We start from the raw sequence: 13,774 nt of genomic DNA on the forward strand, positions 1-13,774 counted from the left end.
ACTACATAGAAAAATTGCAAACTCACTGTGTAAAATGTAACTCACTGTGTGAAATAGTTGACATAGAAGGTCAATCTAAACCACTGTGCACCGCTTGCAAGTATTCAGACCAGCAGATTATTTGAACCTGGGACCATGATCAAAGGGGGGACAGGCGTATACCGGGTATATCTGTAATTACAGACGATTGCACAAGCCATACCGACAAGGAATATAACAGCCAGGACAACAACTGAGACATTTAATAACCATTATACATCATTAACTACGGATTAACCGAAAGACTACACTCAGACCAAAGAGCTCAACTAGAGTAAAAAAGTTAGTTAAAGAGTTTTGTAACTTAATTAACAGGAATGGTAAAATCCCACACCACAAGTTACCTCCAATCATACAGGGAAAGAACAATGCACACGAATTAATCGGAGATGAATGATTATAGTGGTAACCTAGAGTACGAGGAGAAAAAAATAAAAAGTGTATATTGGACCATTTGTAAATCAAAATCAATTCAAATAATTTTATTGGTTTAAATTGCAAAACAGGAATTATAATACGCCTGATACCAGCTGACATTTACAAAACACAAATACAAGAATAGACAAAATTAAACAAAAAACAAATATATAGAGACATATTTTCTCATTGATAAGAGACATAATTTGTATGTTGCTACAACAGCATCAGACAATTAAGATTCAACAAGCTAATTGCTATAATTTTCGAGCTTATAAATTTTGATCTACTAGTACTCTACAATATAATTCTGAAAATTGTTTCTATGAGATGATTTATGTTGTATGGTTGTATGAACCATAATGTAAATCTGCATATTTATAAGAATGAACCTGATCGAGTATATGTTACTTTTAGCCTCGATGCCTTTTTGATCTGTAATTTAAAAAATCTTTTAAATGATTTAATTAGATACATGATTAACTGTGTTTACATCGTCATGTTAATTTTAAACCAATCGTGAAGAGGTTAGAACAATATTTGAAGACAGAAATGTTCTAAGAATCATGAGATCACAATGAATAGTCCCGTTATGAGGGACAGGGTGAGGTTTACACAAGATATAGATAATGCGGAGCCATGCGGCAATACTACACTTAGATAAATAGATCAACAGCTGAGATAACTATATACAGCGTTCAACGAAATAGTCTATTGAAGTTGTTCAGTGTCCTCTGTTTCATTTTCTATCTCCAATAGTATTAAAAAAGGAGGGGGAGGGGAGGGTATTGCCCCCTGCCATGGCTCCAATGGTCCCCTGTAGTCCTTCCTGTTCCTTATATTGATAACATTCAATCTCTATCTGCAATAGTGAAATTATACGGGTTTCCATACTGGTTTATTATTAAAGTTAATTTATACTTCACGTGCATTTTTGAACAGTACAGTACGTTGCGGCGGGTTGCTAATCCATACTTATATTGTACTACACAGATAGTGGTGCTCCATATAGTGGAGGAAAGAATGTAAAAGGCGGTGCTACGATTGTGACGTCACTTTTACATCTTTCCGGCGTAAACAAACGTGATTCTGGTCAAATGCTTTATGAAATATGGTAACTGTTTCAAAAAGTAGGTATATTTTCTGCAAGTGACACACAATTTTCTTCAGTTTTCATAAATACAACAAATTACTTAAATAAAAAAGAGGATGACCATTGGATATTCTGGGAGGGTTTGCAGGAGGATATATTTTCGTCTGTTGCTATGCGTGTTTTCCCGCGGATTTTGTACCTAATGTGTTTTTGCGTTGGATAATTTTTATGCCCCACCTACGATAGTAGAGGGGCATTATGTTTTCTGGTCTGTGCGTCCGTCCGTCCCAGTGGCGGATCCAGCCATTTTAAAAAGGGGGGGTTCCCAACCCAGAGTAAAGGGGGGGGTTCCAACTATATGCTCCCATTCATATGCATTGATCGGCCAAAAAAAAAGGGGGGGTTCCAACCCCTGGAACCCCCCCCACCCTGGATCTGCCACTGCGTCCATCGGTTCGTCAGTCCCACTTCAGATTAAAGTTTTTGGTCAAGGAAGTTTTTGATGAAGTTGGAAGTCCAATCAACTTGAAACTTAGTACACATGTTCCCTATGATATGATCTTTCTAATCATAATGACAAAGCATAGGCGGATCCAGGGGGGGGGCTGTCCCCCCTTTCGTGGGAAAAATTTGGTTGATTATATAGGGAATCATTGAAGCATGACTGGAGTGGGCCCCCCCTTAGGAAAAGTTCTGGATCCGCCACTGCAAATTAGATTTGAGACCCCACTTTCACGGTCTACTGAACATAAAAAATGAAAGTGCGAGTTTCGGGTTTAAGTTTTTGGTCAAGAAAGGTAGTTTTTGAAGAAGTTGAAGTCCAATGAACTTAAACTTATAATAATACACATATTCCAAGTCGGAAACCAGGTTGAAATAGAACAAAAGAATCGAAGCTCTCTATTAGAGAAGGCGATAAATGTTTACTGTATTGTTTACTATAGTGACAAATTTTTAAAAAGTTAATAGAAACAAACAAAACTGCAATTTTCTTCTCAATTACGAGGTGTTTTATTTCAAAAACACCATTTGCATAAGTTTTCAATTTATCTAGTACATAGTTAAGCAGAACAATTAGATATCAAGTCGACGACATGGGTATCTTTCAAGTTGGATGACAAAAATGCATAACCTCCGATTTTTAGCTCACCTGGCCCGAAGGGCCAAGTGAGCTTTTCCCATCACTTGGCGTCCGGCGTCCGTCGTCGTCCGTCGTCCGGCGTTAACTTTTACAAAAATCTTCTTCTCTGAAACTACTGGGCCAAATTTAACCAAAGTTGGCCACAATCATCATTGGGGTATCTAGTTTAAAAAATGTGTCTGGTGACCCAGCCAACCAACCAAGATGGCCGCCATGGCTAAAAATAGAACACAGGGGTAAAATGCAGTTTTTGGCTTATAACTCAAAAACCAAAGCATTTAGAGCAAATCTGACATGGGGTAAAATTGTTCATCAGGTCAAGAGCTATCTGCCCATAAATTTTCAGATGAATCGGACATTCTGTTGTTGGGTTGCTGCCCCTGAAATGGCAATTTTAAGGAAATTTTGCTGTTTTTGGTTATTATCTTAAATATTATTATAGATAGAGATAAACTTTAAACAGCAATAATGTTCAGCAAAGTAAGATCTACAAATAAGTCAACATGACCAAAATGGTCAGTTGACCACTTTAGGAGTTATTGCCCTTTATAGTCAATTTTTAACCATTTTTCGTAAATATTAGTAATCTTGTAGAAAAATCTTCTCCTCTGAAACTACTGGGCCAAATTTAACCAAACTTAGCCATAATCATCATTGGGGTATCTAGTTAAAAAAATGTGTCCGGTAACTCGGCCAACAAACCAAGATGGCCGCCATTGCTAAAAATAGAACATAGGGGTAAAATGCAGTTTTTGGCTTATAACTCAAAAACCAAAGCATCAAGAGCAAATCTGACAGGAAGTAAAATTGTTGATCAGGTCATGTTCTATCTGCCCTGGAATTTTCAGATGAATTGGATAATCAGTTGTTAGGTTGCTGCCCCTGAATTGGTAATTTTGAGGAAATTTTGCTGTTTTTTTTATATTATCTTGAATATTATTATAGATAGAGATAAACTGTAAACAGCAATAATGTACAGCAAAGTAAGAACTAAAAATAAGTCAGTATGACCAAAATAGTCAATTGACCCCGTCACCCCCTAAGGAGTTATTGCCCTTCATAGTCAATTTTTAACAATTTTCTTAAAATTTGAAGATTTTCAATAACATTTTCCACAGAAAGAACTGTTATAGATAGAGATAATTGTAACCAGCAAGAATGTTTAGTAAAGTAAGATTTACAAACACATCACCATCACCAAAACACAATTTTGTCATGAATCCATCTGTGTCCATTGTTTAATATTCACATAGACCAAGGTGAGCGACACAGGCTCTTTAGAGCCTCTAGTTTTGAAAAAATTACCACGGACGGAAAAGATATCAATCTATTAGTTCAGTAATTTTCGTGTCTGCCCTTCCATTATGTGACTGAAGAAAAAATTCCAAAAAATAGGTAACAATTGTATCGAAAAGAGAAAATCGAGTGCACCTTTTTATGTTAGGGCGTGTTTGAGTTGAGTATTTTGTCTTGATATTGTTCAAAGTAAGAATATTTCATACATCGTCTCGCTTCAGATTCTATCATTTTTATATATTAAAGCTACAGGTTGACTTTATAACACAAAAAAATAACAGTACTAAAAGATGAAATATATGGGTCAAGTGAATTTTCAAATACCTATCTAATGAGTCACAAAAACAGGGAAGGTGTGTTCGAATAGCTATTTTTTTACTGAAAGTACTTGACGACAGTCTTACAAGTTGGATGATGAAAATGCATATCTTCGAAAAATTCTAATTTTTTGTGTGTGATAACTAGGGTTTATAGTTAACAACCGATCAGACAATAGTTTTAAATGGACATCTATGAGAAAACCATGCAGATGGTGCTCCATGCAAAGTTGTTTGATTTTGATGAAACGTTGCTGACATGTTCAGGTTGACCTCATATGAAAGTCATGCAAGTTTGAAGCCCTTACACTGCTGGTAACCATGGCAACGATAGGGATTCAGGGTATTTTCGAGTTTATTTATAGATGCATTTACTGAAATGCATAGATTTCATAAATTTCTCAAATAGAAATAAATGCTATAATACTTCTGAGTGTTTAAATACTTTAATAGCACAGATAGAATGTGTATAAAGTATAAATCACATAATTTTATTAAGCATAATGATATATATAGAAAATAAGGGTGTGGCAAAACACATAAAATGATAAAAAATATGGCGTTTTCATCAAATCACACTAAAACAGACACTACAGCTCAAAAGTCGCTTTAATTTACCCTAAATTTCAGAAATGCTTTGCATTTTCTTTGGTTCAAAATATTTTGAAGGGATTTTGGTTGCAAATTAATTTTATAGGTTTTATTGATCATTTAGATAGCCTCCCCCCTTTTTTTTGTATTTTCGCAATACATTGAGGAAAGTCTCATATTTTAATGAAACCAAGCATTCAAAAATAAATACTTGAATTATACAGATTGTAACATGCAATATAGGTAAATCAAATAGAAAATTCCAAGTGAAATGGATTTTTGTGTCACAAACAATAGTAAGCATTAGGCTTAAAAAAGGGGGGGGGGGGGGGGGGAGCTGCCAAAGACAATTTTTTTTTTGTATTTTTTTTTATTCCAAATTCCTTTAGTACACTTGTCCCTTTAAAGAGTAAAATCCATTCATTTCTTCCTAGTAATCCCATTTTTGGTTATTGCAGCTTGCTAATTACTAAAGTGGTATTCTGGTTACTGAAAAATGATATGAAATTCAATGTCAAGTTCATCATATTGAAAAATCTTAAGTATTGACATTCAGAAGATGTGTCTGACAGGTAAACAAAATTAAGACACGTTGCAACCTTTAACTTGCATGCTGGTTACCATATAAGTCATTTTGATCATGAGTACCTGAGACAGTGTGGATAAAATCTGAATTTCTATTATACAAAGGGAGATAATCCAATAAAAATGTTGATTATTAAAACCTTAAAATTGCATGTACATATTAATTTAAACTAACATACACTTCATCAATTTAATAAAATATAAACATATCTCTATTTGGTTATCTGGAGAGAGAGTTAATAGTGCATTTGAGCATATACTATTGGTTTGCTTTTGTTGTAGTACTTTCTAAAATTCTCCTAAAAAAATGTCTAAATTTATAAATTCTCTTTTAGCATTGATAAATTTTTAAATATCTCAATCTGTATAAATGATCCTAAATGTTATTATTTTTTATAGCATTAGTATTATATTTAACAATCAATGAAGATGATACAATAACACTAAATGGTGCTTACATGCAAGAATAAGATTATTATAAACATACCTAAAAGTTAATTCGAATTGACTTAGAAGCACAAGACAATTGTTGCATTAGGTATGGAATTTAGGGAAGTATTAAATTGTTTCCATACTATTTTATAAGAATTTACATACATGTAACTACATGAACTATGAAAGGTAATTTACTAATAATTCAATCAATAAAACTAGTTAGTCAATCTAAGAAACAATTTCTGACAAATGAAAATATTATTATGTTTATCAAATGGTCAAGTACATTCGTAATCTTCTTGATTGTCTTCAATACTGATGACCTTTTAATACAGAAGTAATTTTATACTTCTTATTCGCTGATGAGAAAGCCTTGCTGATGGTGAGACAGTGAGAACATTCTATTTCCTAGCAAATATCTCTCTCTCTTCTCATTTGTGTTGCAACTGTGTGTTGACTTGGTGGTTTTCAAGACTTCAGCGAGATTCACATTGCCGTTTTTTTCCTTTTTTTCAAAGCATATGAGTTCCCTTGCAATTTATTTTTATTTGAGCTTGCAATTTTTTAACATCAACAGGAAAAATCAAAGACAGATCAGAGCCTCATTCAAGTATCAGTAATATTATCTAAGTTTTTCTTCATCATAAACATGTACATGTTTATCCACAAAAATATGTCTCAGCAATCAGTCTTCTTTCATGAACTCCAGTTATTTTTGGATCACCAAATGTCTGTAAAAAATAATAAGAAAACAATTGTTATCCTTTAAATGATTGAAATTTGAAGTTACTTATTAACTTTGTCTTAGTGTAAAATGTGTTTCGAATATCACAACTCTGACATTCCAGTACATAGAATAAGAAATAAAGTATACTAGCTAAGAATGGACCTAAATAGACACTACATTCAAACTTGATTCACATGATACAGTTCAGAATTTGGATTCTACCAAAGTTTTACTCTACACGCAGTAGGAAAATAGCTGTAATAATGGTAAAAGTGTTTTTTTCAAAAATGAAAAATACAAATGTAGTCTTCAGGTTTACCATAAATGCATGTATACTATAAATGAGGATCTCAGTGTCAAGCTGACAAGAACATATATTTTTTTCTAGGTTTAATTCTTATAAAGAGAAAAATTCCAATGATGAGTAATGAAAATTTTGTTGTGTAAATTGTACTGATATGGCCCTTAATTGATCATAAAATAATAATTTGAGTGTTCTGTGTGTTATTTTTACTTTTTGTTTACCAGATTGAACTTTTAAAATTGAAGGGTTAATCTAATTTATTGATTATTTATCATGTTTTTACAATAATAAATATAACTGGTCAATTTCCAATTTCTATATATGATTATGTTTCACAAATAATGCCACAACACAGGTCTTATTTGCTGTCTTTTTAGCAGTCTCTTGTTATGACTTGTTTGATTCATTATTTTTATCAATTATATCATATATTTACCTATATGATCTCCTATCATATCTGCTTTCATTTTTAACATTATTTTTGTGCTTTTCCATCTTCAACATTAACCTGTTGATAAGAAATAAAATATTGTATATTTGTACATTTGCATGATCAGTACAGTGAGTTACTTAATGAATGGCTATTATCTATTTTGAATTTATTGAACCATAAAACTAATTTTTGACTCTTCACATTGAATAATCCGCGAAGCGGATTATGTAAAATGTGAAGAGTCAAAAATTAGTTTTATGGTTCAATAAAATCAAAATAAATTATTGCCATTCATTATAAATAAATTTCTATCAAAAATTAGGCTCAAAGAACTTTTTATATTATTTATATTAACAATAACAACGTACACACATGTTGGCGTATGAATACACAACGTCAGAGTGGGCGTGTCGTCATCAAAATTGACAACATTGAAAATAAAACTAATGATTTTAACCAATCAGAAGACAGTAAAAACACCAAATTTATTTATATCTACATGTACATTGTACATTAAGTTGGCTTAACATAATGCATTGGTTCATTGAAAAAAAAAGTTTTGTAGATATGATAATTAATTTGTGTAAATGTCATAAATGCTATGATATCAATCACATCATCAAGTAATTCATTTCTTCAGTATTGTTATTTTGAATTTGTTTTATCTGAGTAATCTGTAATGTTTAATTGTTATAATCTCATGTTGCCCCTTCTGGGCCCTTTAACTTGGAATACATTTGTAAGCATATTCTATTCAGATTCTATTTTATTAACGATAGAAGTAAAGACATGTACAAGTTCTCTTTCCATGTTTATAACTGTGATACATGACCAGCACTAAGGAAATGTAAAGAAAAAGTCTCACAGTAACCACTTTTTAGAGAGAAAAAAACCCAGCTCATAGTCTGTAAAACATTTTTTTGAGTTTGAGAACCATATATTGTATCAATCCAGCTGCATTGTACAATGTACATGTAGTACTGGTAAAGGAATGAATAAAGACAGGAAATTCACAACTCTTTGGGAGCTATACATGTATTGTGACTTTAACAGTGCTTAATCAAAACCTGTCACAAAAATCTTTAGGGTAGGGATAAAAATAAAGGTAGGTAAGGGTAGTGCGGTTAACACACATACTTTTTAGTTGGCATAAATGTACAGTAGTTTTCGTATGTTTATGTAATTTATACGTGTTTCTTGTTTCTCCTTTTTTTTTATATAGATTAGACCATTGATTTTCCTGTTCGAAGGGTTTTACACTAGTAATTTAGGAGTCCTTTATCATGTTTATAGCTTGTTGTTCCGTGTGAGCCAAGGCTCTGTGTTGAAGGCCGTACATTGACCTATAATGGTTTACTTTTATAAATTGTTATTTGGATGGATAGTTGTCTCATTGGCACTCATACCACATCTTCCTATATCTATCTACTGAATGTTTTCTATTTCAATGGGTTGTATTTAAAAAAAAAAAGGATTTGAAGCAAACATTATTTTTAAATTAGGAGAAAAAAAACAGAGTCAATGGACTCTATTGACAATTTGGCAAACAAACTCAGGGCGAACAGACCTGATACCGGAGGGCTTTGTAATAGAATATATATTTTATCATAATTATTATTGATTTCTTGAGAGACTGAGAGAGAAAAAAGTTTTTCTATTAAAATTTAGAAGGCAAACACATAAATCTTTTAGTTTCAGAAGAATTTTAAATCATTATAAATGTATGTCATTGAAAATTAAATCAGTGTTTGCTTCAAGAAAATTATGTAAATACCCCCCCCCCCCTTTTTTCCCCCCAAAGACAAATGGTCAATACTCTATATTTATGTGTTGATGTGATGTTTCTACAGTAGGTCTTTTCATGGTGTCAAATTGCTTTTTCTGAGTTGAATTCTAACCACAAAAAAATTTAACAAACGTACCAGAACCAACAGAAACTCTAGTCCAAATAATTATGACGTCTTGAAAGGCTATTATAATTTTTTCTTTGACGCCTTAGTTGATGTAAGGCGTCAAAGAAAAAAAATATAATAGCCTTTCAAGACGTCATAATTATTTGGACTACAGAAACTCGAGAACAGAAACTGAAAGTCTTGCTTTGGAATTTCCGTTGCTAGATTTGGAAGGGTCATGAAAGGATGGCAGCAACTCATTTTGTCTTCTTGTCTACTGCAATCCAACTCCTGTCCATGTTTGCAGCATATGCATTTTAAAATGTGAGTCTGAAACCTAGACATGAAAGTGATAGTCTAGCGTCATGAGTCATGTCTAAGACTATCTGATCAGGATCAGACTTATCCCAGTGGCAGTGGGAATGTCTTTGCCACATGGTTTGCTATGTCTTTGATACACTCTTTCAATAAAAATAAGTTTTTTGCTACACCATATTCATCAAAAATACCATTATTCCCTATCCTTCTGCATTTGTTGATTTCCCTCCTTCTGTTATTGACACTAAATCTACCTTTTATTGTGAAGAGTTTTACAAAGGGAGATAATTTTAGCTATATTTTTCAGTTTTACATCTTTTATTCAAATAAGCTTATATCAATTTGCAACCCAAATCCCGTTAAGGAATACTAATTTGTAGTGAACCATAACGTTTAACAAAATATTTTTTCAATTTGAGTGACTTTTGAGGTTTTATGGACATTTTCAGTACAGGCTGAATTCAAATTTAAAAAAAACACAATTATGTCAATAAAAATAAAAACAAAAATAAAGGTTGAAATAAGATCCAAATTACAGTTTATTTTAGTAGAAAGTCTGAATTTTAAGGCCAAACAAATTTTTTTGTCATATGATACTTTGAACTATTCAATAAAAAAAAACCCAAAAATGTCCATTTTCAACAACATTTTCCATCAAATTTGGTACTAAACTAGAATTTCCCTGTATTCACATAATTTGAGATAAATTGTCATTTTTTAACCATAGAACTATTAGATGTACTTAATACTTTACTAGGAACCCAAAATCAGCTGAAAATTCTACAACCCCTTTCATAATTTTTTTTGGATTTTGCATGGTTTTCTCGTAGACATCCATTTAAGTTGAATCAATGCAGACAATATCATTAACTGATGCTCATTAGCTAGTTGATACATTTGTCTTTTAAAATATAACTGACATATAAGGATCGTATTGGTGCAATGTGGATAAATTTATCGGTTTCCAAGAGCAAAATTGGTAGCGCGTCATCGCTACAATGGCTTCCATTTTTACGATTGTGAAAATGAACTGGCGTAATGGGGAGATAATTTTGACGAAGTAGGATCCTGACTGTTCCCTTTGATATGATCTTGATTTTTTAACCCAGTTTCATGGTCCACTGAACATGGAAAATGATAGTGCATTTGGGGCATCAGTACTTTGGACACATTCTTGTTATTTTTTTCCTATCTATAATCTAGTGTGCAAAGTCATTTAATATCTTCAGTTCTTACTATGCTACTTAAGTCTCAGTTCTTGCCAGACATACCAGGCCAAGTCATAAAATGAATAATCTAATATCAAAATCAGTCTTACTCTACCAATATATCATCCCCTTTCTTCCTCCCGAAAATCAAATGGTCTTTCCTAGTGAAAGAACTCGGATTCCATTTTGATATGCCATTATCATTTAAAGATGATAATAATAAATCATTCAATAGATCTAGCAATTTGAAAAAGGGGGAGGGGCACTTGCATAGAAGTTCTGCTAAATAGTCGATACAAGTTCCAAGAGCCTGGATACATGATCCAAGAGCTTGAAGTGGAGAAATGTTCTGTAATATCAATTCCCTGGAACAAATATAACAGTATTCGTCACTTGAGATTTTTCACTATATATATATATATTCATATAAATCACATTTTATCCAAAAAATATTTTTGGGTCATTTCTGGTTTGATTTTGGGCAACTTGAGTACCAATAGAAGCAGAATTGTCACAGGTTTATTTGATTATTTGTTGTATTTTTGTTGTAAATTATTTTCATTTTCTCTTGAGATATAAACACAAATATTATTTTCTGTTTAGAAATGTGCTGTATATTTCAAACAAGTTAAATTGTCCAATTTTATTATCTGTGTTCACATCAAAAGAAAACACAAACAATTGAAAACAAAACTATGAACAAATAAACAATTTAAGAAATAATTCATGGGGGCTTGAATATATTGTGATTTTACCCTTGGTAAAATCACGATATATTCAAGCCCCATGAATTATTTCGATTCTAATAGGACAAATACGGCAATTGTTTTGGATGGAAGCGCTCTAGGTGAAGGCATTATATTTGCCATGCCCATAAATAAACACACTATTAAATTGAAGTAAAATAATGGAGGAAACTGAATAAGTGACCTGCTTAAACTATTCAAATAACATATTTAGATAGGTTTGGATGAATTTGAATGGTAATTTTACTCAAATGTGTTATATGTTTACAAAAATGGCTATATATATATATATACTTTATAACACATTTTAGCATTGTTTGTTTACATTTCCTTCTTTTGTTAGCTGCATGGTTCTCGGCTGACTACACTTTGTTTGAGTGTAGCGAATAAAAGCGGATTCCAGTTTACTTGTGATGATTTTCGGTTTCACAAGCGTGTATTTTCCCGTAAAATGCTTATATTCTACAATTGACGGTGGCAACTCTTCAACTACAGTACTGTTATTCCTTAATTCATAAAAAAGCATATGACGTGGGAGTACGATCAGAACAGCCCAAACAATATATTCATATTTTACCACGGGTGTGTACTCAAAGCGTTTGAAGGACGTCATGATAGAATATTCTTTAGACAATTCTTTGTATAATTTAACACCTTGTTCATAAAAATCCAATGAGGGTCATTTTTGGACACTTTTTAATCAACTTGGTAATAATAATCCAAAAGACCATATTGCTCTTTATCTCCCTTTCAGTCTGCACCAAAAACTTTTTCAACTTCTAGTCCGAAGTCCAATATTCTGACATTTTTCTTATTGGGTCAAACAAAATTTTGCAAAAACTTACTAGTCTGAAAGAAATTTTACTAGTCTGGGGCATCGGACTAGTGGCTAACCGTGCAGACTGCCCTTTACTGGTCATCCAAGTCATTTCCATAATATTTTAACGTCATAAGAGAAAATGTCTTGATGCCAAATTAAAACAGTGGCACAGATTCCTATTGAACAGCAATAAGGTTATACATGTAATTTATATAGAATAAAAATTACTGCAGGCTTATTTTAATATTGTGGAATGTTTTCATTTTCTGATGAATTTAGAAACACCAGCACTATTTTATGTTCGTAGATTTGCTATAGACTTCAACCAAATTTAATTGTAAAGAGTTGATTTAATTAAGGAGGTAGATCTAGGTTAAGGGAAATAACTCTTAAAATCATCAGTACGTTTGTGTCAACCATTTTCAAAAATATATTCTAAGCTTCTAGGTTACATAGATTATTTTCAATCTGTTTCAGGTAAATGCTTAAAATACATTGATGAACTTGACTTTTACAAACGCTTAACTGATTTAAAGAGTTATCTCCCTGAATCTTTTCTGTTAATGAAGAGAAAAACACAAACAATTGAAATCAAAACTGTGGCTAAATAGAAACAGATACCTTATTCAATTTTGTGTCTTTGAAGACCTGGTTTGTAAAAATCCAACAATGAAAGCCTGCAAAAAACAAAATGTGTAATTATGCATGAAGTATATTTAAAATATTTTTCAAGTTTTCAAGTTGAATATTGATAACAAAATGGTTACCCAACTTTTTTAAATGAAAAGCATGAAATAAGCACATATATATATTTATTTTTTTTCAGTAGTCAGGCTTTTACAATCCCTTTACATCACCACCTGTCTATTGTGTTAAGGGGTTTGATATATACAACAAAAAATTGACTACATTTTTTTTCTTTTACTGTGAATATATATTACATGTATTTGAATATTAACATTATAATAAAAAAGGGGAAAAGAAACACACACACATACACACACACACTCTCGCAATTGCATTAACAAAACATATATATCAACTTGTGTATTGCAAAGAAAAATGTTATCCTTGTAAAGATCTGCTCTTTATAAATTAAGTTTCATTTTGTTTTATTTTATATGATTTGAATCAAAAGTAATTATTACTTATCAGTAAAAATGTAATCTGCTGGGGCCCAGAATTTTTGAAAATAAGGTGTGGTACCATTTTTCTTTGCTATATAATGTTCATTTTCCTGATATTTTCTTATTTTTGCTAAAAGTCCTATACTTGGTTTCTTTTCATACAACTTACATTTGTATATATAGTTCTTTGCAATAATAATGATCAAATTCAACAGTAAACTCTCATTTTGAAGACCAAGAAAAATGTGCTTCTTAGATAATGTAAAGTTCACAAAATATCTTTTC

At 31.9% G+C, this 13,774-nt stretch overlaps 1 protein-coding gene across 1 annotated transcript in view; it reads left to right on the forward strand.

Annotated features, from left to right (window-relative positions):
* Nucleotides 1–1,496: 1,496 nt before the first annotated feature.
* The window catches only part of LOC143045079 (uncharacterized), a 62,091-nt gene continuing 49,813 nt past the window's right edge, over nt 1,497–13,774 (forward strand). Inside the window, exon 1 of the mRNA XM_076217380.1 lies at nt 1,497–1,586. Coding sequence (XP_076073495.1) covers nt 1,561–1,586 — 26 coding nt within the window. The 5' untranslated portion in view covers nt 1,497–1,560. The remainder of the gene's footprint in view (nt 1,587–13,774) is intronic.

This window comes from Mytilus galloprovincialis, chromosome 9 (genome assembly GCF_965363235.1).
Source record: "Mytilus galloprovincialis chromosome 9, xbMytGall1.hap1.1, whole genome shotgun sequence".
NCBI lineage: Eukaryota > Metazoa > Mollusca > Bivalvia > Mytilida > Mytilidae > Mytilus > Mytilus galloprovincialis.